Source organism: Spinacia oleracea, chromosome 6 (genome assembly GCF_020520425.1).
Source record: "Spinacia oleracea cultivar Varoflay chromosome 6, BTI_SOV_V1, whole genome shotgun sequence".
Classification (NCBI taxonomy): Eukaryota; Viridiplantae; Streptophyta; class Magnoliopsida; order Caryophyllales; family Amaranthaceae; genus Spinacia; species Spinacia oleracea.
Genome location: NC_079492.1, coordinates 66,779,020 through 66,805,398, shown reverse-complemented (window position 1 = coordinate 66,805,398; position 26,379 = coordinate 66,779,020). Strand labels below are relative to the sequence as shown.

General features: G+C 32.7%; 1 protein-coding gene across 3 annotated transcripts; it reads left to right on the top strand.

Moving 5' to 3' along the window:
• The first annotated feature begins 8,588 nt into the window (after nucleotides 1-8,588).
• On the top strand, nucleotides 8,589-24,153 carry LOC110780640 (uncharacterized). Of its 3 annotated transcripts, XR_008923504.1 has the most exons (5): nucleotides 8,589-8,644; nucleotides 8,727-9,040; nucleotides 9,812-10,176; nucleotides 10,795-10,921; nucleotides 23,275-24,153. XR_008923504.1 is itself a non-coding variant. In XM_056831649.1 (4 exons), exons 3-4 carry the CDS (start codon nucleotides 10,874-10,876, stop codon nucleotides 23,803-23,805), a joined length of 579 nt encoding a protein of 192 aa, XP_056687627.1. In that variant the 5' UTR covers nucleotides 8,620-9,040; nucleotides 9,812-10,176; nucleotides 10,795-10,873; the 3' UTR covers nucleotides 23,806-24,152. The 3 variants fall into 3 exon arrangements, 1 of the variants encoding a protein (XP_056687627.1); XR_008923503.1 differs by having other exon boundaries at nucleotides 8,620-9,040; XM_056831649.1 differs by having other exon boundaries at nucleotides 8,620-9,040; nucleotides 23,275-24,152.
• Nucleotides 24,154-26,379: the final 2,226 nt, after the last annotated feature.

Genomic DNA, 26,379 nt, shown 5'->3' with positions numbered 1-26,379 from the left:
ATCACAGTCTGGGTTTGTCTTCTGCCTCAATGGAGAAGAAGTAAGCTGGAAAAGTGCTAAGCAAAGCACCATTGCGGATTCTACAACTGAAGCGGAGTACATTGCTGCACATGAAGCAGCAAAGGAAGCTATATGGCTAAGGAAGTTCATAGGTGAACTTGGTGTAGTCCCCTCCATTAAAGGACCAATAGCCCTGTATTGTGACAATAACGGAGCTATTGCACAGGCAAAAGAGCCTAGATACCACCAGAGAGTCAAGCATGTACTTTGTAGATTTCACCTTCTACGAGAGTTCGTTGAAAGAAAAGAAGTCGAGATAAGCAAGATTGGAACTGATGACAACATATCAGATCCATTAACTAAACCTCTGCCGCAAGCGAAGCACAACTCGCACACTGCAGCTATGGGAATCAAGCATATTGGAGAAGGGCTTTGATGTCTCTATTTAATGTTTTAAAGTTTTAGAGTTTAAATCTTTGTAAAACATTATTGGTTAATCATTCACAATAAATGAAAAGAATTCATTTTTCCATTTAATTTGTGGTTTATTAAATGATGAGTCCCTTCAATTTGACGATATATTCAAGATAGACTGTCAGGACCAGTCCTGTGACTAAGAAATGTCTATCAAGTGAACTTGAATGTCAAAAGTTGAAAATGGTCCCTAGTCGGAGTTTTCTATAAAATTGGACGCATAGAAAACGTTAGACGATTAGAATGCAAGATGACTAGTAGTTCTGTTTCTTGAACTATGTGGACATGGCAATGTCATAATCATTTGCATAGATACTTACTTTGGGAAGATTAGTATCGGACAAGACCTATGAAACTTTACTGTAAGAGATGAAAATCTGTCATAAGTAAATTTCATTAAAATTACTAGACACTAAATCCTCAATACCTGAGTGATTTGAGATTACTTGTTTGAGAACTGGTTGCTTTGACGTTGACCAACCGTCGCACCGTAAAAGGAGGCTATAAAGGCAACGCTCAGGTAATCACCTATCAAACGAAGTCTAATCTCAAGATCGCAAGATTGGGATTGTCCTCCCATAAATCGGGATGAGATGCTTAAAAGTTGTACAAGGCCACTCGGAGAGCTAGAAACTGTGAAATGCATGGCCGTGCTCGGATGAATCATAGGCTATGATTATCTGTTTATTTGATCAGTTGAACTCTGAAACCGAGGAACACCTCTGGACATAATAAGGATGACAACACTTACCTTATGTTCAAGAGCAAGCATCGAGCAACAAAGGAATTAGGAAATGCACACTTGTCCCTAAGGACAAGTGGGAGACTGAAGGAAATAATGCCCTTGGTCCAAGTATGCATTCTATGTTAAGTCTAATAAATGCGGTTCAGTATTAATTAACAAGTTAATAATTCAGTGAGATCAAGTGAGCTGAATGCCTAGCTAGAGGCCGCTTCAGTTCAAGTGGAATTAATGATATTAATCCACAGCTTACTCTTGACTGAACCCGTAGGGTCACACAAATAGTACGTAAACGGATCAAGTATTTAATGGCATTAAATACTCCATCTATGGATATTCGGAATCGACGGATCTTGGTTTCAGTGGGAGCTGAGATCGTCACAGGCAAGAAATGAATACTCCGGAAACGATGATATTGCCGGAAACGGAAATATGGATCGTATCGGAAATATAAATATTATCCAAGTCGTAGATGTTGCCGGAAACGGAAACATGGTACGTATCGGAAAATATTATCGGAAATGGAAATATTGCCGGAATCGGAAATATTGCCGGAAACGGAAATATTGTCAGAAACGGAAATATTATCGGAATCGGAAAATAATTCCGGAAACGGAAATATTAAATATTTGTTCGAAACGGAAATTAATTCCGGAAACGGAAATATTAAATATTGTTCGTATCGGAAATAAATTCCAGAATCGGGAATTTAATCGAAAGCGTATCGTACGAATTAGCATCGGACGAGGCTCGCTAGACGAAGGCCCAGCACGAAGCCAGGCCATCGCCCAGCAAGCCACACGCATCACCAACACACGCCAAAGCCTCGACCAGGCCCAGCGCAAGCCAGGCCCAGCCGAAGCCATGGGCGCGCGCGGACAGAAGCATGGGCCGAGCGCTGTGCGCTCAGCGTGGGCGCAAGGCCTGCGCGGGTGTACGGTGCTCGTGCGATGCTCGTGTGCGAATCCTAAAGCTATCGGGATTCAATAAAAGATTAAATCCTAAACCTATTAGATAAAGTTTATTTAAATAGAGTCCTAGCAGGATTCTAATTAAATAAATAAGTATCCTAATAGGATTCCAATTCCTTTTCCATACCTCTATAAATAAGGGCCTAGGGTCATTGTTTATAAACGAGTTTTCAAGTATTCAAAGTGAGTTTTTGAGAGAAAAATTCAGTCACACAATTGCCTAAAAGTGCCGAAAATAATAGTACCTTAAGGGCGATGCTAGTTGGTCAATCTTAAGGCGGATCCGGACGTGTTGTGGACTATCTACGGAGGGACGACACTTGGAGTCCTAAAGACTTGTTCTTGTTCGGTTCGGGCGCAGCTAGGGAAGGCACGCAACAAAGAGTATGCATCTAAACTATGCTAAATGATTATGTGTAAATAATATGTATTCCTGGCTTAATGGTTGTTTCCGCATGATTTATGAATTGTCATATGTATCATAACCTAACACTATTGGCATTCCTAGTGATCACCCTTAAGTCAAACGTTACCGCTCAGGGGCTCGTGAGACCCTCGCCTCAGTTTAGTCTTAATTAGACTAAGTTCCCAGACGCACTCCGTCTACCAATACTTTGATTATCGTCTTGCCCAGACTCAATCAAAGTGGGGGCTAACTGTAGACGCTTACATTTGTCCCTAGGCCCAAAGCGGTTTGTTCGATGATAAAACTATAACCCACTTGTCAACAATGCACTCTGATTAGCTGAAGAACGACCCTCGACTGACTGAAGAGACCATCCGGAGCAGAAATTGTTAAATATAGTAACTTCCATAAATAGAAAGCTTCCTAAAGTAGACTGGACACGTACTTAGTTGCATTTGCATCCCGATACGGCTTAATATGTGGTTGCATTGATAGAGAGATAAAATATCCCTCTCGCTAATTAATTCAATACAGAATCAATTCATTCGATCAAATAAAACCTAAAATTACAAAAAAAAATTAACAACACAAGATGAGGAAGAAGGAGAATGATTCCATACCTAGTAAGCACCAGCGCCGGAGGCCAGATTCCACGGTGTGAGAGAACAAGATGAGGAAGGTGAAAGCGCAGGAGAGGGAGAGAAGGAGAAAGCAGCGAGCTGGGGGAAGGAGAAAGGGCGGTGAGGAAACTATTATGGTTGCAAAGTGCTCCTAGGGCTTTACGCCTGTTATTTTTTTGAGAGGGTTTTTTTTTTAAATAATCTAATTTTTAAGGCGCATATTTTTGGGATTCCACCAAAAATAAAGCTAACTATAAATTTGAGCGGTAAAAAGTTGTTTAAAAACTGAAGGTAAAATAATATGTTTCCGATTGCAATAATAAAAGGGTGGTAATAATTATAAGTTATAACAAGCTGGTCAGGTAATTCATTTAGACCGGAAACTCTATGTAAAATTTAATTTTCAATCACTAAAATCAGTTTTAATAATATAAATAAATCTAGTAAAAATCAATAATTTCATAAAGGGCTACCCAAGTTCTAATTATAACTAAAAACAAGTTGAGATAAGATCATATAAATTCAAGTGAGTAACTATTTGAAACTATCTATAAGACCAAGACTCCATTCTATTTGACTTATTTTGACTAAATTTATATCATCTGAACTTATCTGAACTTATTTGGTCGGAAATAAGTCAAAATAAGTCAAACAAAACATAGCCCAAGTTTCACCAATAATATTTGAATTTCCATGTTTGAGATAATTGAGTTTCATTTGTAAAGATTGGTCATTATGGGAAAAAATGAAATCACCACAACTATGAATTATAATATTTCAATATAACTACTACAATTATAAAGATAGTGTTTTATTCACCTAGCTTGCTAGGTAAGTAATTTGCACAACATGAATAATTTTATTTGTTTATTCCTAAAATAAGAGTTGTTACTCGATCGGTGGACATTTGTACAAATTCGATAAAAGCATAGTTATAGTTATAGATTTTTAGTTTTTTAGTTTTTTTACTTATTTCATGAAAAGTAAGTTGAGATAAGCTCTAGTAATTTCAGATAAGTTTGAATAAGATAATTAATAAGGTGTGTTATATTCACCTTTTAACGTATCTTGATTTAAATGGACCTAACATAACTTACCGATCATAACTTATTAATTAAGTTGTGATTTGTACTTGGTCTAATATTAAGCTCAAGAAGAATCTATAATTTAACTACTCAAATTAGAAATCAGTACATCTCCCGGGTCACAAACTAGTTATTGGTAATTACAATAAGTAATAACATGTACTCCGTACACTCTTAGATTGAATTCTCTACCATTAAAAAACTTATTACACTAAATCCGACTTTTCTCATTTGTTACCGTTTTTGCCTTTCAACTATGTTCACTATTCGTGTATTTTCCTTTAGTGTTGCACAATATGGAATATAAAATATGTATAATTGATATTTTCACACGATTATAGAATTTACTTTTTGCAAGTATTATTAACCTTTCTTTTATTTACTTTTATGATCACCAAAAATATTAGAATCAAAAAGATCATTTACACACTAACATTTGAATTCTTGCAAATAAGGCTAGTCAAACTTAATGAAATTAACAAATCCTACTTTTAGGTAATTAGAATTAAAATATATTTAATCACAAATTTGCAATAGTAAAAAAACAAGTTTGATGTTCATTCTAACAAAAAATTGTAAGACCACTTGTTTTTCTTGACAATAAAGTATACTATGTATATTTGTAAGTTGTTGTTGTGTTTTGCTAAAATTGTTCAAAGAACTTTATAATTTCATCAATGAATAGATCAACAACCAATAAAAAATTTAATGTCGTTATAGCAACAAACAATAAAACATGAACTTTTTTCTAATGGAAACAAAACAAAAATCACGTGTTGTAGTTTGTTGTTAAAACGGATTCAACTAACTCTCTTGACCAGAAGGAAATGTCCATATAATTTTGCAATGAATTTTAACATAACTTGTTTCCAATAGAAACAAATCAAAATTTTGATGTCATGTTAGCACCTTATAGTAAGACAATTTATTCTCAATGGAAACAAATCAAACATTTTTTTTTCACAGTGTGTTGCTAAAGCTATTTTATTATTTATCTTTTTTTAAAAAAAAAATTGGTTCCATGTTTTAGCAACAATAGTAAAATGACTTGTTTCTAATGACATTAAATCAAGTACTTGTTGCCATATCTATACTAATATATTCAAAGTCGTTGGGAAAAAAGTATATGTGCCACGTAGAACTCTCCTATTTACGCCACGTCATCCACTTACCAAGGTATGTGATGTTATTGACAACCAAAAATCGATACAATAAAGGTCGAACACAAGAATTAAAGTTTGGAGAATAACTCTCATTAGCCATTACCATCTTAACCAACTCCTAATTGGTGTTTATCCATGCACATTAATTTGAAAATATATGTTAACATGAAGTCTAAAACAACTACTCCGTATATCTTTATGTTAAATTTTATTTCTTATGGACTATATGTAGAATAAAAATAGCAATTAATTAAGAAAACTGTGAATTAAACATGATATCATAAGTCTCATAACCATCAACTATAGAAATGCCCTGCATATATCTAATTTGATATTTATTAATTTGAAGCACTTAGTTGCATTAGAAAATAAATTAAACGAATTATAATATGATCTTATTGGAAAAAAAATACTTAGCATGATAAATGACGTGGTGTACATGTATAGTTGATGAATTTAATGAATCTTTTCACTTTTATGGACTACATGTATTTTGGTCAAATATTGAGCTGAAGAAGAATCTCGAATTTTTATTACTCAAAGTAGCAACCAGGGTTTCGCCCGGGCCACACACTAGTTTTATTACTAAATGAAAACAAATCAAAACTATGATGTCATCTAGAAACAAATATTAAAAATGATTTGTTTCTAATTGCAACAAATCAAATATATGTTGCCAATAGTTGGTTGCTAAAATGGATTCAAAGAACTTTCTTCGAAAATGTCCATATAATTTAGCAACGAATTTTAACATAACTTGTTTCTAATGGAAAGAAAATAAAATTTGATGCCATGTTAGCAACAGACAGTAAGACAACTTACTTTCAACAACAACAAATCAAACATTTGTTTCCACAGTGTGTGGCAAAAACAATTTTATTGTTTTTTTTTATCTATTTAAAAAAATCTAATTCCATATTTTAGCAACAAATAGTAAAATGAGTTGTTTCTATTGGCAACAAATCAAGTACTCGTTGCCATGTTTTGTTACTAAATGGAAACAAATCATAAGTATGATGTCATCTAGCAACAAAAAGTAAAAATGATTTATTTCCAATTGCAACGAACCAAATACATGTTGCCATAGTTGGTTGTTAAATGGCTACAAATAAGAAATATGATGTCATTTAGTAACTAGTAAGAAAAGTGGTTTCGAAGGACAACAAATAAAAATAATCGTTGCCAACATTTTAACTTGGCAACCCGAAAAATAACTTGTGATAATATTTAGCAATATTACATAATATTTAGCAATATTACATAAATCGATTGCCAAATTTTGTTTCTAAAATACTCTCGTTTATGTAGTGATACCCCTATACGTCTTTTTTACCCTACAAGATAAGACGATGTTTGTTCGCTCATAGTCTCAACAGTTATCATTAAAAATCTCTTGATCAATACCATTCACACCACTCCCAGTAATATAAAATTAAAGAAACCTGGTGATCGAACTTCGTTCTCTTTGAAGGAATTATTGGTAGAATCGTCTGTCATTAGAGATTTAAATTAACCCAAATTCTTATATGAGAATGTCATCACCATCAACTGATGGTGAAACCAGTTCACACTTGTAAATTTAGGTATGTTACTTCTATAGTTTAGACATGTTACTTTTTTTATAATTTTAGAGGAGGTACTTTTTTTAATTTAGGTATGTTACTTCTATAGTTTATACATGTTACTTTTTTTATACGGAGTAGTTTTAGGGGAGATACCTTCTAGTTTAGGTGTGTTACTTCTATAGTTTAGACATGTTACATTTTTTTTTATAATTTTAGACGAAATACTTTTTTTAGTTTAGGTATGTTACTTCTATAGTTTATACATGTTACTTTTTTTATACGGAGTAGTTTTAGGGGAGATACCTTCTTAGTTTAGGTATGTTACTTCTATAGTTTAGACATGTTACTTTTTTTTAAAAATAAATTTTAGATGAGGTATTTTTTTTAGTTTAGGTATGTTACTTCTATAGTTTAGACATGTTACTTTTTTTTATAATTTTAGATGAGGCACTTTTTTTAGTTTAGGTATGTTACTTCTATAGTTTAGACATGTTACTGTTTTTTTATACGGAATAGTTTTAGGGGAGGTACATTTTAGTTTAGGTATGTTACTTCTATAGTTTAGACATGTTACTTTTTTTTATATAATTTTAGAGGAGGTACTTTTTTAGTTTGGGTATGTTACTTCTATAGTTTAGATCTGTTATTTCTATAGTTTAGATCTGTTACTTTTTTTTTTATAGTTTTAGAGGAGGTACGCTATTGGTTTCGCGCTCGTCACACCATCAAGTTGATGGTGTGACTGATATCACAGGAGATGTGCTGTTAAATTAATTAAATAAAAAGAGCTTAATTTCACAATTTAACTTGTTTTTGACTTTATGTAGTCCTTAAATCGTTCATTAGAAAAGCTTTTTCCCTTTTTAAATCATTACCTCCACTAACATCTGACACTCAATCAGTCAATCTCAATATATTAAGAGATTTGATACTGATTTTGTTTTTTATTATATTGAAACTGGATCTTTAAGACTTATCACTGTACCCTTTTTACCGGATCTCAATCGTTCAAAATAGTTGTTTTACTGTTTTACATGTAAGTGATGTTAAACAAAAAAATTAAATTGCGTCGGGCCGGACCCGAATTGAAAAGCGAGCTTAAAAATCTGCCCAAACCCTGCTCCAGGACAGGTTAGTAGGCAGGCTCAAGTTGATCGGGTCTAATTTAATGTATACCAAAGATAAACACAAATTTTTAAATGGGCCGAGTCTCACTAAATTTATTGTTGACCATTTCAAAATTAAAAAAAAAATTAACAACTTGATTCTAATTTATTATGACGTGTTTATTAGAATTATTATGAAAAAATAATAAATTGGTTTCGTTAGTGCTTGAATAAATGCAATTAAGTTACGATTCACTTTTTAATAATATAAAGTTACTTTGATTCAAAAAATTGTTATTGATGTTTAATTTATTATAGACACTATGTGTGTAAAATTAATGGTAGAATAAACTGTTTGTTTTTTTTATTGTGGACCAGGTATACACAAGAATAATGGATATAAAGAATTAGCTATCCATGTAACACCACCCACTATATAAATAAAATTGCAAGCGATGGAGTTGTTATAACATTCACTCTTATAATTCTTTCATAAAATTCGGTCACTTGTGGTATATCTATTCTTTAGCCCCCTTAATTTCCCTCTATTTTATTTTCTCGTATTCCATGAGACCATAACTAATAACTTTTCAGGGTTAACTTGGAAACAATAAAAAGAGATCGAGAAGAAGATGGCAGGGGAAACAGAAACAGATCTCGGTAAACTTGACAACATGTCAGAACTTCTGATGTCTGGAGACAAGTTAAGGAAACTGGCTTTGCTGATGCACCTACAAGAGGCACAGAGCATGCGGACCATAAAATTTAGATCAGTACATCACCAGATACAGTCCCTCCGAGACTCCCGAAAGACCTACGAGTCCACAATTGCCATCCTGGATGAAGCTGAGCAGCTTAAGGGAAAACTTCCCCTTAAGCGTAAGCGTGATCTTCAACAGGATGATAAGGTTTTCTTCTATGTACCTTAGTTGCGTTACTTTCTGCTCCTAATACTGTTGCTAATGTTATGTGCTGCATCCAACAATGTATTTTGTGATGTAGACTTCACCAATTTAATAAATCCAATTCATTATAACGGTTTGGTTGAGGGGTTTTGGGAGGAAAATGAAAAAGAAAGGGAATGATTTTTAATATGTTACTCACGGTTTGGTTAAATAAATGACATTGAATTTGAAGAGAAAGGAAAGAAAATGAGAAAAAAAGCTCTTTTTCTAATTGAATGCATTACGAAAAAGGAGTAAATTAAATAAGTTGGTTAAATGGGATCCACATGGATAAAAAATTAGATGAACGTTAAAAAGATGGTGAATACGAAATGTTTCATAAAATTAAGGTGAAATATGAAATCACATTTTATAAGGCGGTAAATACAAAAAACCTTAAACTTAAAAGTTGATAAATATGAAAAAATTCCACATTATTATGAGCAAAGTGGATAGATGAGTGAAAAACACCCTTGAATACAACTGGCCTACGAACGGGATAGACTTTGAAATTCTGTTGACTTAAGATCCGTCTCCTCTGTGAATACCAACTAACTTAGTTGGTAAAATCTTAACGAGATGATATTTAAAATTTGGGATCGTATCCCGTCTACATTATTTGTTATCTTGTCATTTGTAACTTTCTTTGCCCACACAGAAAAATTTGATCCGTCTCCCCTCCTAAAAAGTATATGGAATTAAAAAAAAAATAACGCATTGATAATCAATCTGCAGGTGGATGCCACTATTTCCTCTGCTATTAATCATCTGAAAGAGTACGCCCACCTTTCAGTTGGTACAGCTTGTAGAACTGTGCCTAGCTTCAACCTTCGCCACGAGTACCTGAAGAAGATCCGAGACTTTATGGGGGAAACGAAGAAGGCGTTGGACGCGATTCAGCCAAGCTTCACTACAACTGCGGTAGCCATGATCATGGATGCCGAAGTAATCGTCAAAGACTTGCTTGAACATAAACAACTATCGATCGATTTTATGACGTCACGTCAAAACACTTATAGTTTTAAGAATTCCAGATTTTGGAGGGGGAATCTCCGTCGGCATCCTGCAGATAATTACATGTTTGAAAACGTGGTTGTCTAGTACGTAACTCGTCTATATATCACTTACTTCGTAGAACCTCTTTTTCATAAATATGTTTATAATTATTATTTGCATAAATATTAAGACAAAGATAAAAAAAAATTGATTGAATATAATAACATATAAATAAAGTAAGAGAAATATGTAAAAAAATAGGTGGATGAAAAAAAAATGAATAAATAGAAATTGAGTGGAAAATTGTAAAAATTACGAGGGTAAGAAGGATAAGTTACTAAATTTTCATCTACAAAACTAGTATAAAACACAATAAAGAGAACATGCATGTACCGTCAAACAAAAAAAAAAAACATCCATGTAAATTTATCATTATATAGGTTAAACATTTATAGCAAATAATTTATCTATTTCTAAGTCCATTTAATTAAACTATTTAACTACTTGTTTAATTCATTTTATACTGTAGAGCTCATTATTACGCAATAGTATATCATCTTTATTATGATACAAATTCTATTTAACTTTTTATTTTATTTTATAATAAACTCTATTTTTTCTAAAACTCTTTTAGTTAGGTTGGAGACAAATTAATATTGTATGTTGTGTTATAGTATAATCGGTTGATGAAATTTATGAATCGAAATAATATGCAATTGTAGGTACAGGGCTAAGGTCGTTCAGCAAAGGATTAGTGAGGGGAGAAATCCGAGTATTAGGGAGTCGGAAGCAGGTGGCGTAATGACGGTAGCAGAGACGGAAGAACAAGTAATAATGGAAAATATGGAGGTTAGTATCACAAACTTTTAATTATGATAAGTGCACAATAAATATTGTAAAATGGATGTAAAAAATCTCAAAATGTTCAAAAGTTATTCCGATACAATGTAAACGATGCCTACTTTTTAATGATAAAATTTATTCACTTTAACAAAACTAGTTTTATGCTCATGCGATGCTTGAGCTGTGTAATTATATACATCACCATAAAAATGATCTAATGAAATATATTTTTTTATGTGACTCTCTATATGTGTTCTTCAAAAACCTTTTTGAAAATAAATAAAAGTTTACTTATTTTCTACTACAACATAATATTTATTGGGATAAAAACAAATTATAAAATATATATTTAGATATATGTTAGACAGTTATTCTGATAACCAAAGTACAACACGCATCCAAGTTTAATTCATACGTAATTTCCAAATAATGGAATGAGCTTTTTAAAAATTGCATGTATGCTAAGGGCGTGTTTGGCGGTAGCGTTTGACATAGCGGGTAGCGTTTTGACCTAGTCAAGAAGTTACTTGTAAAATTTTTAAGTGTTTGGCAAGGTAGCAGTTAAGGTAGCGTTTAGCGGTAGAGATAGCAGTTGGGTCACTTTTGTCAAACGTTAAAATTAGTAGCGTTTAAGTTAGCGGGTAGCGTTTGACTAATTTATTGTAAAGTTTTAAATAATATTTCAGTGTTTATTTTTTTTTGCAAAATCAATTGTTTCTTTCACCGAACACTCATATTAGTTACCCGCTACTTTAATAGCTAACCGTTTCCCGCTACTATTCACCGTTACCCGATACACCAACCGCTACCCGCTACTCAATCGCTAACCGCTATATTTGCCGAACAACCAGTAATTACACAAATCTCCTTGTTTCGATTTTGGGGTTTGGTGAGGTTTTGATGCATGGGTGTATACAGGGGAGTAAAAATAGTCCTATAGTGTTATGATCTAGACCTGATCAAGATGACTCCGGCCCGTCGGCCCGGCCCGGCCCGTCCAAAATTTTTGCGGGTTTGGGCAGAATTTTCCGACCCAACCCGACCCGAAAATTTTATTTTTTTGGGCGGGTTTGGGAAACACAAAAATACACTTTTTAGTTATAAATTTGGCCCGGTCCGAAAATGTCCCGAAAAGCCAGGTAGGCCCGGCCCGAAAATAACGGGTTTGGGCACAAAATTTTGGCCCGAATCTTGGCCCGGCCCGACATAGCGAGCTGATTTTTTACGCTCAAGTCCGGCCCGCCATTTGATCAGGTCTATTATGATCCTATTGTTATTAAATATTATCCGATAAGCATATCAAGTAAGATCATGTTCTGTTCGACTTATTTTGACTTATTTCAAACAAAATAAGTTCAGATAACTTCAGTTAGTTCAGATAATATAATTTCAGCAAAAATAAGTTTTTTCATACATTTTCATACGCAAATAAGTTTTTTTCGGACAAAAAAAGTTTTTTTCAGATAAAATAAGTTCAGATAAGTTCAATTAAGTTCACTGAAGTTCAGATAAGTTCAGATAATATAAGTTCAGTCAAAATAAGCCTAATAGAACGGAGCCAGAATTGTAGTAATATTATGATTCTACTACTTACATTAATACTCCCTCCGTACCTTAATACTCGCACCGATTTGACCGGTGCGAAGTTTAAGACATTTGAATTGACTTACTAATTTAATGGATGTTAGTTGATAGCTATAAACTCAATTGTAAAGGTTTCCATAATCAAAACTAAAAGTGTTGCCATAAATTCAATACAAAGTGTCGCTATAGATACAATTAGATGTGTTACTGTAAGTATAAGAAAGAGTTACCTTAGTTTTAAACTTCAACCAACTACAAGCGAATAAGTGTTGCCTTAAGATGACGAATATTGTTGCCTTAAATGTGTAAATGTTGGCTTAAGTTGTTGAATAACTGTTGCCATACGTTAAAAGTGTTGCCTATAAAAAGCGTTGCCATAGTTAATTATGGCAACGGTTTATACTAACGGTTGCCTAAATTCGGGAAACTGTTGGCATAGACTTATAGCAACGCCCCCTATTGGTAACGGTTTTTAAACCGTTGCTATAGACCTATTACAACGGTTACTTGGTCTATGGTAACGGTTAATTGTCGTTGCTATAAGCCTATTTTGCAGTAGTGTAGTGGGGTATTTTTTTAATATAGTTAGTGGAAAATGTGTAAGGGGTAGGGAGTAGTGAGTTGGGGTGTGAATTTTTAAATGATTTTTTGTAGGGAGTAGGGTGTAGGTGGGGTAGTAGGTAAGTGTGAGAAATAATATAATATTGGTAAAATTTTTCATTTATAGAAGCGGTGCAAGTATTAAGGGACGGCCCGAAAAGGAAAGCGTGCGAGTATTAAGGGACGGAGGAAGTATATTTTATTTATTATATCACATAAAAAACAAAATTATAAAAACTAATATCACAGTCTTATACTTCCTCCGCTCTTTTGTAAATGACATAATTATTTCGGCACGTTTACAATACACGATTTCAAACATTGATATTTTCGATTATGTACAAAAAATTATAAAAAGTTGATATTTAAAAATATTTGTTGAGACGAATCTAATAACACCCCACATGACTAAGTTTTTTCTTAACTATAAATCACAAAATGAAGTCAAATAAGCTTGTAAGAGTCAAAAATCCAATTGTGTCATCTAATAAGAAACAAAGGATGTATATAAAAGTACCAAATAGTTGTACATTGTGATCAAATAAATACGTTCAATTAATTATACACTGAATCAAATAGTTATACTTTATAATAAAATAGATATAGTTTTTAATGAAATTGTGGCGTAGTCTTATGTTTTTTAATGTTGACATCAGCAGTCTTATGCATAAGGCGATCTCATAGGAGACAAGTTGTTAAAAAATATATTTATTTTCTCATGTAACTCTCTTTATGATCTCTTAAAAATTCATCTTTTATCTAGATATTTATATTGGATTACCCCTTCAAAATCACTTATAAACGTTTAAAAATCATCAAAAATACTTCGTAATATAAAAATTAAATCAAAACATTTTAAAAGTTACCAAAAACTGATTAAAAATTAATCCGTATACAATAAATTTATTGTACACCGGATACACGCGCGTAAGACTTAAGACTTAACCTATACTTCATACTTATCTCTATTCCTTAAGATTGGGAGCACCCTTAGGTTTGACTTTTTCTAATATCCCCTTGTGAAATACACATGCTACCTAGTCGATGTTAATAATATTTATAAAATATAAATGTATACTAAATATTAGTTTAAGCAACATTTGACGTTCCATACTTAATAATATTTCCTCCGTCTCAAATTAGTTGTTCCACTTACATTTGCACAAAATTTTAGGTGATAAGTGGTTGTTTGGTTATCAATTGTTATTTTATTGAAAAAGTAGATGTGATAGAAGTTAGTGGGTATTTTTCTTTAATTGAATGAGAGAGGGTGTAGAGAAAAAAAAATTAGTGGGAATAGAGAGACAATATAATAATTGTGGGGTCATTCCTAATTTAGAAGTGTAACGACTAATTTGGGACGGACGAAAAAGGAAAGTGTAACAACTAATATGGGACACAGAGGGAGTATCAAGTAATCTGTACGTATAAGCTACAATATTATATAAAATATCACGCACACACGTGTGCCTGATAATCTATCTATTACTATATATTAAAAGAGACACAAGAAATGACACGTGTCATCTATTACTATATACTAAAAGAGACACCAGGAATGACACGTGTCAATTCCTGGTACGATTTTTTCCCGCCAAAAATTATTTCCTAAAAACATATACCTACTTTATTCTATTGTTATTTTCTCTCCTTTTGTATAAATTTTTATAAATAGAAAAAATTATAAGATTATTAAATATGACATTATTATACAATTTTGGTAATATTTAGTCAGATCGTCATATCAATAATAGAAAACATTCTTACTCAATATTTTGTTCATATTAAGCATATCAAATATTTAATTTGGTCAAATCATCAAATTAAACATATAAAATATATAATACGTAATAGAGCGAAAATTGTGAATTGTATGATAAAATGAGTACGTTTGAGATTTATTAATTACGGAATAGATTTAAGGGAAAAATATTTCAGTTAAAAAAGATGATCAATTATAATTTCCAAATAACCGTGCATGCACGGGACTTAATCTAATATTGAATGGTTGTTAGTATGAGTTAAGCCCACTATCCCATTGAGGTCTAATTTTACATTATCACCAATCAGGACCTCGTATAATTTCTTTTTCTCTAAGGGCATGCTTGGATTGAAGGTAATGTATTAAAGGGGTAATAAAAGACAAACTAAGGTAATTGAAGGTGATGATGAGGGGATGAAGTGGTGGCAAAGGGAACAAGGTAGTGTTGGCAAGAAGAAAATAAAAGGGAAGGGGAACAAATACCCTCATCATGGGGGGAATAGTTACGTTACCCACCATCCCACTAGGGTGATTATTACCCTCATTTGGGGGGTAATATACTTTCCCCCTTCTTCTCTTCTCCTCACAACACCACCACTACCACAATTTCTCATTACAATACCACCACACCACCCTCTTTGCAACCATCCTCTTCATTGTCTTTTTATTATGGTGGTTTGACTTTTATTACCCCAATAATCCATTACACCTAATCCAAGCGTGCCCTAAATGGGACTTAAGGTTTATAATGCCGCCACTTAACACTTGTTTAACTCGCTTTATTGGCTCTCGTGAGTTTTTTTTCCCCTCAAAAAAATTAAAAAAATAAATAACTCACGAGAGCCGATAAAACAAATAGAACTAAGGTCCTTCAAATTCGGTGTTTTTGTTTTCACGTACATTTAAATATAAAATAAAAATACCAATGATGTCTTGGCCTAGTGGTTAAGATTGAGGGTCTGTGTACAATAGGTCTCAGGTTCAAATCCCCCCACCCCCATTTGTAATTTATATTGCCCTTGTGGCCAGTGGCGGTGCCAGGATTTTCTCATTAAGGGTTCGAAATCCTCGGACACATATAATAAAATATTAATCCAAAATCCAAAATTCAAATTACAACTAATAATTCGTGGGGCCCATATTCTATTACAATAACATTAAAAATAATTACAATTGAAATCCACGAGTTTTCATATTTTGAAAGCGATCTATTACATCATCATATTTTGGGGTCTGTTAATGTGTTAGAGCGTTAAGTGTCGTGGGCTGCTTTAGAAACCCAATAAAAAATTAAAAAAAATACAACAGGGGAAGCCGAAAAAAAGAGTATAAGGAATCGAAACCCTGACCTTTGATTTGATAACTAATGCAAAAACCGCTGCAGCGCCAGTAATGTTTGTGTTATGTTGCGCTTTTACTATTACTTAACCGGTTTGGTTTTTTCTTTAAATCTGCCTGATTTTATTTTTCGCTAGTAAGGGTTCAGTTGAACCCACTGAACCCTTACTAGCACCGCCACTGCTTGTGGCTCATTGGAATCAAAAAAAATATATATATAAAATAAAAATAATACTCTCTCCTTTTTAAATATTAGTCCCATTTTGACTTTTAAGTCCGTTTCAATAGTTAAACACAAATATCTCCAAATACGTACATTAAAAAAATATAAAAATTTGATAATGTTAAACTAAACAATGAGACGAACAAAACAAGTTCTCACATGAATATGTTTTGAAATACGTATTGGAAAGAAATGAGAAAATTCTCTTCAATGGTAAATAGTGACAAGATTCCAAAAGGGACTAATAATCAAGAACGAAATGAGTATATTTAGAGAAGATTCCAAAAGGGGATTTTTTTTGGAGAGCATTTAGAGCGTTTATGTAAGATTTCCACGTTATCACGTATAATTAACTAATATTTTAGGTTTATTAATATATATAAAGGGGAGTTGTTTGGAGAGCATTTAGCGAATCCACGTGGAATTTCCACGTCACCACGTATAATTTACTAATATTTTAAGTTTATTAAAAAATAAATAAATAATGTTAGAGTCTAGGCATGATTAAATTGGTAGATAATACGATAAAGATAGATTTTAACAAAAATTTATCTTCTTTCTCTTCTACCAACTTGTATATATATACATATAAGCTTTAAGTTATTTTTTCAATTACGTAACCACCCTCACCAATCTTTAAGTTTTCATTAAAAATTCGAGCATACATATCACTTGTAAGTTACTACGTATAACCATAAGATCGATGAATAATTGATAACCAAATTGTCTCATTAGTAACACATTATGTCATCAGGCCTGCGCTCTCTCCCTCTCTCGCTAGCTCTTTCGTGTATCTGAATATTCTTTATAGTCGATTCTTTATAGTCGATGGTAGAGTATTACATATTTACATATATAGGTTGCACATAAAAAAAAGTGAAGCATAAACTTTAATTCAAGGAGGGCGATTGCTGCAATAAATTATAGTAGACTGTTACTATGCAATTGAGAACATCGATTAACTTGTGATTATACATTATTCATTGGCTTTGGACTCCCTCTTCGATATCCATAAAGAAAATAGAAAGTCCTCTTGGCATTGGACTACGATTTATTATACCAAGTCTTTATAAACCTACGAAGTAATTAATATTTAGTGGTAGGCCAAAGCTCTGGTAATCAAACACCCTCTTAATGCATATTTGGTATAAAGTATTGCGTTTAATAAGTTCTAACGTTGTGTAATGACTAAATTTGATAAATAATGATGAATGAAGGCCGAAAAATTAAGATTAACCTCAAATAGTTGAAGTCATTAGTAGACCAATTAAGTTTATTTTTATTTTGTCTAATGAAACCTCATTACTATAAACATTTAACTAATATTATTCGGATTTTTTAAAATAAAATTAGATAAATAAGCACCCGATAAAATATAATAAAAGATAAATTTTGCTAGGAATAAAAAAGATAATTAAATAAGTACTAAGTAAGTAAAAGACAATAAGAGAAAAAGATACAATTATCCCCTTTAAAAAATAAGATAGAATTGGAAACAAAAAGAGTTACGTGAGGGGTAGATCTTTCTAAATTATTTTATTTAAAAAAACACTATAGTGGGGGTTGAACAAGATAACGCACTACTACAAAAAATAGGAATATAGAACTGTTAAAATAGACTTTATAAAGCGCCTTAGAGGCGCTCTCCTGCTCAATGCTTTATAAAGTTTATAAAGCAGTTGGGAGAGGCGCTTTATATGTCTGATCATATATGACGGTGGTTTGAGAAAGGCGCTCTATATACCCTTCCTAAAATCTATAAATGGAGAAGGAATATAGAGCGCTTATCATTTGTAACTGTTGTTGTAGATAGGCGCTTTGTATGCCACCCCATTTCAATTAGCATAGAGAGCGCCTGTTATAGGCAATTGTTCTCTATTCCCTGCTTCCTTTTTCTTACCATTTTAAATTTCGGTAATTGCCATGTCACCACCCGTTTTTGTGGATACTATCATCATACACCAAAAATAAGTAGATACAATCCATCATATCCGCTCAATCTACCAAAAGGCAACACATTTCATATATAATTACAACTCTTGGACAGTAATAAAGAAATTATTAACTACTTGGTTAGTTGTTTTAGCTACGACATTCTAATTATTTGCATCTATGAAATAAACCAGGTTAAAATCAAATATTTTTTGAACTAAAAAATACTAATCGACATGTTCACGTCTCTTTTTTCCACCAGTACGTCCTCTCCTTCCTCTACCACGTCCTTGGTTTCCATTGTTGTCAGGATTTTCTTCTTCTCTTGCTTTTGTTTTCCTTGAAAAATTTATTCTTTACACGACTTCAATTCTGGGTGCATCATCTTTGTATTTCTAAATCAATAAATATTTAAACTAAGTTAATGATTTAACATTTAAATATGAAAAATTAACATAGTAACTATGTAAAACATATAGTTTCTATTATGCATCATATAGTAACTCTTAGAATTAGCGATGGTAAGATACTCGCAGAATTGCAGATATAGTTATTGTTAGAGTCATATAGTTACTGTCATAATAATATAGTCACTTTTATTACTAATAACATAGAGTACAAAGAAAGAACATAATGATAACATAGTAACTACTAAACATATAGTTACTATTATACATGATATAGTTTATCTTAATATTAATGAAAGTCATATACGAGCAGGGTTGCAGATATAGTTATTGTTATATAACATAAAGTACAAAGAAAGAACATAAAAGAACATAATGATAACATAGTAACTATTAAAAACATATAGTTACTATTATACATGATAGTATCTCTTAATATTAATGATAGTCATATACGAGCAGGGTTGCAGATATAGTTATTGTTATGATCATATAGTTATTGTGATCATAACATAGTTACTCTTATATTAATAACATAGAGGACAACAAACAACATAAAAATAACATTATAATATACATAAAAAACTATACCAAACATATAGTTACTATAATACAAGATATAGTACCTATAAATATTATTGATGGTCATTTAGTCACAAAGTTGCAGACATAGTTGGTGTGATAATAATATAGTAACTCGATCCATAATTAGTAACTACATCACTAAAAATGTAGAATAAACATAAAAAACATGCACATAACATAATAAACTAACATAGTACCTATTTCAAACATATAATAACTATATAAAACATACAATAACTATTGAAGAAAATAAACATAATACATATTTCAAACATATAGTAACTATGTAAATAATATAGTAACTATTGAAGAAAATATACATATGTTAACAAATCATGATAAAATAAACATAGTACCTATTTCAAATGTATAGTAACTAGCTATATAAACCATATAGTAACTATATAAAACATATAGTGACTATTATAATAATATAGTACTATTGTACACATATAATAACCATTATAATCATATAGTCACTATATAAGAAGCGGACAAAAACATACTCTAAATAACATAGTACATAATGTAATCGTATAGTAACTATTATTTATCAAAAAGTCACTATAAACTGTTCATAACATAATAACTATCTTAAACACATAGTTACTTTTTTAAACTTATAATAACTTTCTAAAAAATATAATAACTATTTTAAACACATATATAGTTACTGTTTTAAAGTTATAGTAACTTTTTAAAAAATATAGTTACTCTAAAAACTACTACTAACATAAACACAACGAACATTCCAGTGACTATTAAAAACACTATTTCGCAACATAAATTAAAGGTGACTATATCATTTATATACTAACTATGTGAAACACTAACCCTAATTTCAACAAAACAACAAACATTTCAAATCACTCAACAAAATAATAACTATTGCACGTATAGTAACTATTGTACATATATAGTAACCATTAAAATAATATAGTAACTATTGTACACATATAGTAACCATTAAAATTACATAGTACCTCTTTAAACAATATAGTTATTATATTACTCATATAGTTACTATTTAAAATCGTGAAGTCACTGATTGAATTCGCGAAGAGAAAACGATATTTCGGTAAAACACAAACATTAATTTCTCCAAAACAACAAATATTTTCAATTTTAAATAAAAATAGACTTAAAATTCTTTAAAAAAACAACAAACCGATATGTGATCTCTAAAATTTCTTGCAAAGATTTGTAGACGAGCGCAAATTTTTCGATTCGATTCGGCAACGACGAACCTCCTTCTTGATCTACTACTTCCTCCAATTTTTTCTCATCTAATAGATCCAATTATAAGAATTATAAGATAATTACGAAGAAAATAGAACAAAACCTAGAAATTTGGGCTAAATTTTGAAAAGCATATAGTGAAAATGAAGAGAGAGAAAATGAAGAGAGAGAAATGAAAGAGAAATGAACAGAATGTAGATCTGAAATTTTGAAAAATAAAAAGTTTAAAACGTATATAAAGTGGGTTAGACACAAATCGCATTGAAACTCTGCAAAACACATAGTAACTCTTTAAAACACATAGTTACTGTAATACACATATAGTTACTACGGAAATTTCATGAAATTCCCCCGAGTTTTGCCTTAATTCACCAAACGCCCATCAAGTTTCAATAATTCATAAAATACCCCTCACAAATGACTTAATACCTCAAATACCCCTCGATGACGTCATCCACCCTTAATCAACCCAATTAACATCTAATTAACCCAAACCCATCTTTTATACCCACCCTTTAACCCACTTTTTATTTTTTCATTCTTCCCTGGCATTTCCTCCATGAACATTGTCCTTCAAACACTAGCAACCTCCACCACCATTAAAGCTAAACTCAAGATTTATCACTCCTCCATGCTTACCCAAAAATATAAACCGATCACCAAAAAAACAATCCGCCCACACCAGGACCCCCTCTTCCACCCCCGTCTGCTGCCGCCTCTCGCCGCCAAGCAACAATAACAACATCAGCGACAAGCAAATACAACAACTTCACATAACTTGTTCTTACAAACAAACCTAATTAACCCTCTTTTCCTTACTGTTTTCTTTTCTATCTCCCCCTTCCTTCTTCCTGCCATAGAAGACACCTGCTTCCACGTCCATAACTTCACATGACTTCAATCACCATCTTCATACCCATCAAACAACAACAAAGATTTTCTCTCTTTTCCCAACAAACAATCAGATTAAGATGCAAATTTGATGATTTTCATTCTCAATTGAGAAATCCCACTTTATTTCCTACAACCCAACTGTCTTCTTTTCCCTATACCAAAGATCGAGACAATTAAACCCATCATCTTCTTCATCTAGATTGACACATATTAGTTCTTTAGACTTTGCTAGAAAATGGCAGATCTGGGCAAAATAAATTAGTGCGCATCAACCCAAATGCCTTTTGATGGGATTTTATGATATCTTCCATGGCTAAAACTCTATCTTTCCCCATTACTGCCCTTCACCTCCTTCTCCTCATCTTCACCCATTCCCTCTTATAAATAATTAATTAATTATCAAAATCTCCCAATTTCTAGTAACAATCTGGAGGGATTGTTACAAATTATTGATTTTGCTAACTGGATTTTTGGCAGAACCCCAAATCAATCATACCCATCTCATAAATTCGTGATAACCGCAACCGAAATTTTTTGGGAAAAAATGGCTTATGTATTTGTGTTATCATGTGGTGGGTGAACATCCAAAATCAACATTGTTCATCGTCCAAAGCAGCCACAAAGGAGAGACAAAGGAGAGAGAAAGACGGAAGAGGAGGAAGACGGCGATTCATTCATCGTCCAGAGTGACGATAGCGACAGGAGAGTTAATGGTGGTTCGCCGACGGTGAGGGTGGTGGCTACAGGGCGGTGGTGTGTTAATGGAAGAAGGAAGGGGAGAGAGAAAAGGAAAATAAATGGGTGGGTTAATTAGGTGGATTAATGGGTGGTTGATTAGGGGGATTAATTAGGGATTATGTGGGTAATTAAATGTTAATTGGGTTGAGTAAGGGTGGATGACGTCATCAAGGGGTATTTGAGGTATTAAGTCATTTGTGAGGGGTATTTTATGAATTATTGAAACTTGATGGGCGTTTGGTGAATTATGGCAAAACTCGAGGGCATTAAATGAAATATCCGTAGTTACTATTTATATCACAAAATAACTGTCACGTAACAGTTACACATGTTGCCCATACAAATTACTCTGTTGCGCTGGTTCACGCTAAGTTAGCGTGGACCAGGTTTATATTAGTGTAAATATTTGTAATTTAACTTATACTCCGTATTGCATTAGTAAAAAATTGAATAAAAAAAGTTTTTGTAACTTTTATTACATTAGAGAATCTACATTGGTACCTTTATTTAGGGTTCGAAAACCTTTTATAATTGTTTTTTTTTGTACAATAACGAGTCCTTATTTTTTAAACCCCTTCTGAAACTCAAACATCAAATAGTGAGACTCTTAAAAGTAATTTAAAGTTATCAAAACCGAGAATTGTTGTCATTTTTGATAACTCGTCCAATGAGAGCTCTTTTTTAGCAACATGTTTTTTCATTTTGAGGCCCTATTTAAGCTCCTATTTGAGACGATCTTACTTGGTTGATTTTAATTTTGACGTTTTTTGTATTTACCACCTTATAAAATACAATTTCATATTTACCATCTTAATTTTATGAAATATTTTATATTTACAATATGTTTAAAGATTTCATCCAACTTTCCGTTGATGCTGTCCCACTTAACTAACTTCCTTAATTATAAACCTAATAAAAACAGAGGGAAATTAAAGAAGTTGTTTAAGTGGACGGAAATTAAGTTGGATGAAATCTTTAATTGAAAATGGAATTGGATTGGATTACCAAAATAGCTTGCTGTTATTTCTAATGGATGCTTATTTTACCATGTTTACAGATTTATAGTGAAATCGCGACTAAAACTGGAAAGCGTTCATATACAAAGCTATCAAAGGGTGCAAAAATATTCGGGAGAGCACTCATAGTTTTCCAACTGGGCATGATAGTTTATGATACGTGTGAATCAGATCATCCAGTTCAGACCGCGGTAGAGGAGTCAGCTGAATTTGGTGCGTCGTTTGCTGCTGGGATTGCGGGCGAGATTATAGGTACTGTTGCTGTAGAGTCTATCTTTATTGCGGCAGGAATTGCTACCACAACTGCATTAGCCTCTGTTGTTGTACTTGCTGCATCGGTAGTAACTGGCATCGGATTAGCTGTCGCGGTCGGGGCCTTAACTGGTTTCTTAATTACCAAGTTATTCGAGTCTGGAGGTAAAACTCCTAAAGCTCCTAAAGCTCCTGCTACAGTTCCTAGTCTTAAGAAAAGTGTTGTTCGTCATCCTGCCACTGAAAATCTTGTCATCCATTTTGCCAAAATGCCTGCTGCTGAACGCTTGGCTCGCCGACTTACTGCTGCCAGTGCATAAGAATTAAGAAGTCTCTTCTTCAGAGATCGATCTGTCACTTGAGCTTTCAAGAGTCCGGCCAGTCTTGCTCTATCTAATTTAATCGTTTTGTTGTTATCTCGATCTGCTTGAATTAATATTCTTAATGTTCTTCTTTTTGTTTATTTAATTAAAAACTATTTCAATGGTGAGTAATTTTATTGAATAATTTTCATAATATCAAGTCTAGCAGTCTAGCACTTGTAAGGTGAGAATGCTGAACCATATCAATTAAGTCTAGCACTCTCTCTGTTTCTTAATAATTGTAACAATGTGACGGACATATTTTTCAAAGCGCGCACTAGTTTGACTGTATCTAATTATACGCAATTATATTATGAGTACTAAACACTTTTAAAAAAAATTGATATTTGAAAAACTTACATTAATACAAAATAACTTTTGATTTTTATATCTTTACTCTATTAAAAGTGGCACCTACCTTACTTTTCTTATGAATCTCTATTATATAAAGGAACAGCTGAGGTTAAAATAGTAAATTAACTTTTCGTGTCCCCAAATTAAAAGACCAAAATACCCCCCACTTCCCGATTAGAGTTATTACCCGTCTAACCCTAAAATAAACCCCCAATTTCTCCCCCCTGCCCCGCAAAAACCTCAATCCTAAATCAATGTCGACCACCTTGAGAAAAGCCATCGCTCGCCGTCGTTTCTAGGTTCCACTTCTTCGCCGTCGTTCCTCAGCAAATCGCGTCTCAAAGCGGCATTAAGGTAATTTTTTGCGTTTTCTCCCTCTCTCAAATCTTCAGTTATACCTTTCTCTCTCCAAGGTTTTTTTTGTCTTAAAAGATATCCGCCATCTCACCGCCGTTTCCCCTAAACGAAGTCCTTTTGGGGCGGGTATCGGGTCAGATTCTGGGTTGGGATCGAGGTTGTTAATGAACGGTGGGTTGGGTTTGAGAGAGGGTGGTTGAGGAGGAAGAACAGGGGAGTGTGGTGGAGGAGGAAAGAGATTCCGACGGTGGTGGGTGGGGTAAAGGTGGAGGATCTGACTGTGGGAATGGGTTCGGGTTTGGGTTTAGGATATCCTGGAAATTCGCCCCTTTTGGGCAATAATGCCAAGTTCTCGAAAGTGGTAAATATTACTTCTTTAATCTTCAGATGATTAAATTTCATTTTTTCACAATTATTATGAGATCTGGAGATTTCGAATTGATTCTGGAGATTTTGTTGATCATGTGTTTTTTCCGATTTTGGTTTGAATTTCTTAACAGGCTCTTCAATAATTATGGATTAGTTCATCAATTAATTACATTTACTAATTGTTTTTTTTTTTGTTATTCGATTATCTTAGCAGGTGCTGGTTGAAGGAAATTCGCATAGTTGTACTGCTGTTTTTCATCGTCCTCCATATCTTAATGCCCTCTTCCATGGTAATTTATTTCTTCCTTATATTTTTTGTTATTCATTTTGATTAATTATTGTTTCTGTAATACTATTAGTTTAATGGAAAAATTATTGTAAAAAGTTCCATCTAAGATAAACAAAAACAGTGAAACCAATTATGGTAGAACTGATCAAGTATAGAGGTTTCAAATTTAAATATGGACATTTAGGATTCCATTCTTTTTTGGTACAAATAAAAGAAATCAAAGGTAAAATTTTGTAGTTTAAGCGTCATACTCCATTGCCTCCTTGGTGAGCCAGATATCATGAATTAAGGGAATGAAGAGTGTGTTTGTGTAATTTTTTTTTTTTGTTCAATTGATCATATTTGTTCCTATACTACTGGAATAGTACACACATCGGTATGGAAAAGCATCCAAATTATCTGTTTCTGGGTTCTATCAATAATTCACCTGCTTGAATTTGGGATTCAATGTTAATGTAGATAGAAACAGGCAAAAAAAAAGTCTCTAAAAGACCTTCATTTGCAGGTAGAATTTCTGTTTCATAGTTGATCTGACCGGAGGTGTCCGACTTTATAAAAAAATCATTGTTTTTCTTTTAATTTGAAACATTTCACTATTTGAGCAGCGTTTTATGAATAAACTATGGTTTCCGGTTGATTATTGTGGAATTTGAAGTGTGTTCTCTTTAATTACTGTCGATTTGATTGTAATTTGGTGGTAATACATTGCAGTATCATCCAGATGTATGCAGAGGAGATAATTGGTCAATCAGTTTCCACCAGATCAACGAAGCTTATGATGCAAGTAGCAGTACTAATTTTCTTATTTTCCGTTCAGTTTTCAAATCAAACCAAATGTAGCTTACTTGAATTGAATCAATAACTTTCGCAGACGGTGATGAGTAACTTTGGAGTCGAATCTCTTCTCTATTTTTAGACGTTGCTGCAATTATTAGAGAAAAACAAGTTGATGAAGAACAGCAATTCATTGTCAATGTCGAATAACTCTTTCTTCTGATCTCAACGACAGGTCTCCTTTTCTTTATTTTCTGCTTACTTATGGATTTGTTCATCAATTAATTTCATTTAATAATTTTTTTTTTATATTCGATTATGGGATGAGTTGATAAATTACATCAAATTACTAATAGTTGATGATGGGATGAGTTACAAATTCACCGTAA

Excerpts from the sequence above, each read along its gene's own strand:
- LOC110780640 (XM_056831649.1), top strand. The coding sequence starts at position 10,874 with ATGACGGTAGCAGAGACGGAAGAACAAGTAATAATGGAAAATATGGAG. Across the intron at positions 10,922-23,274 it reads TAATAATGGAAAATATGGAG|ATTTATAGTGAAATCGCGAC; the intron begins GTTAGTATCACA and ends CCATGTTTACAG.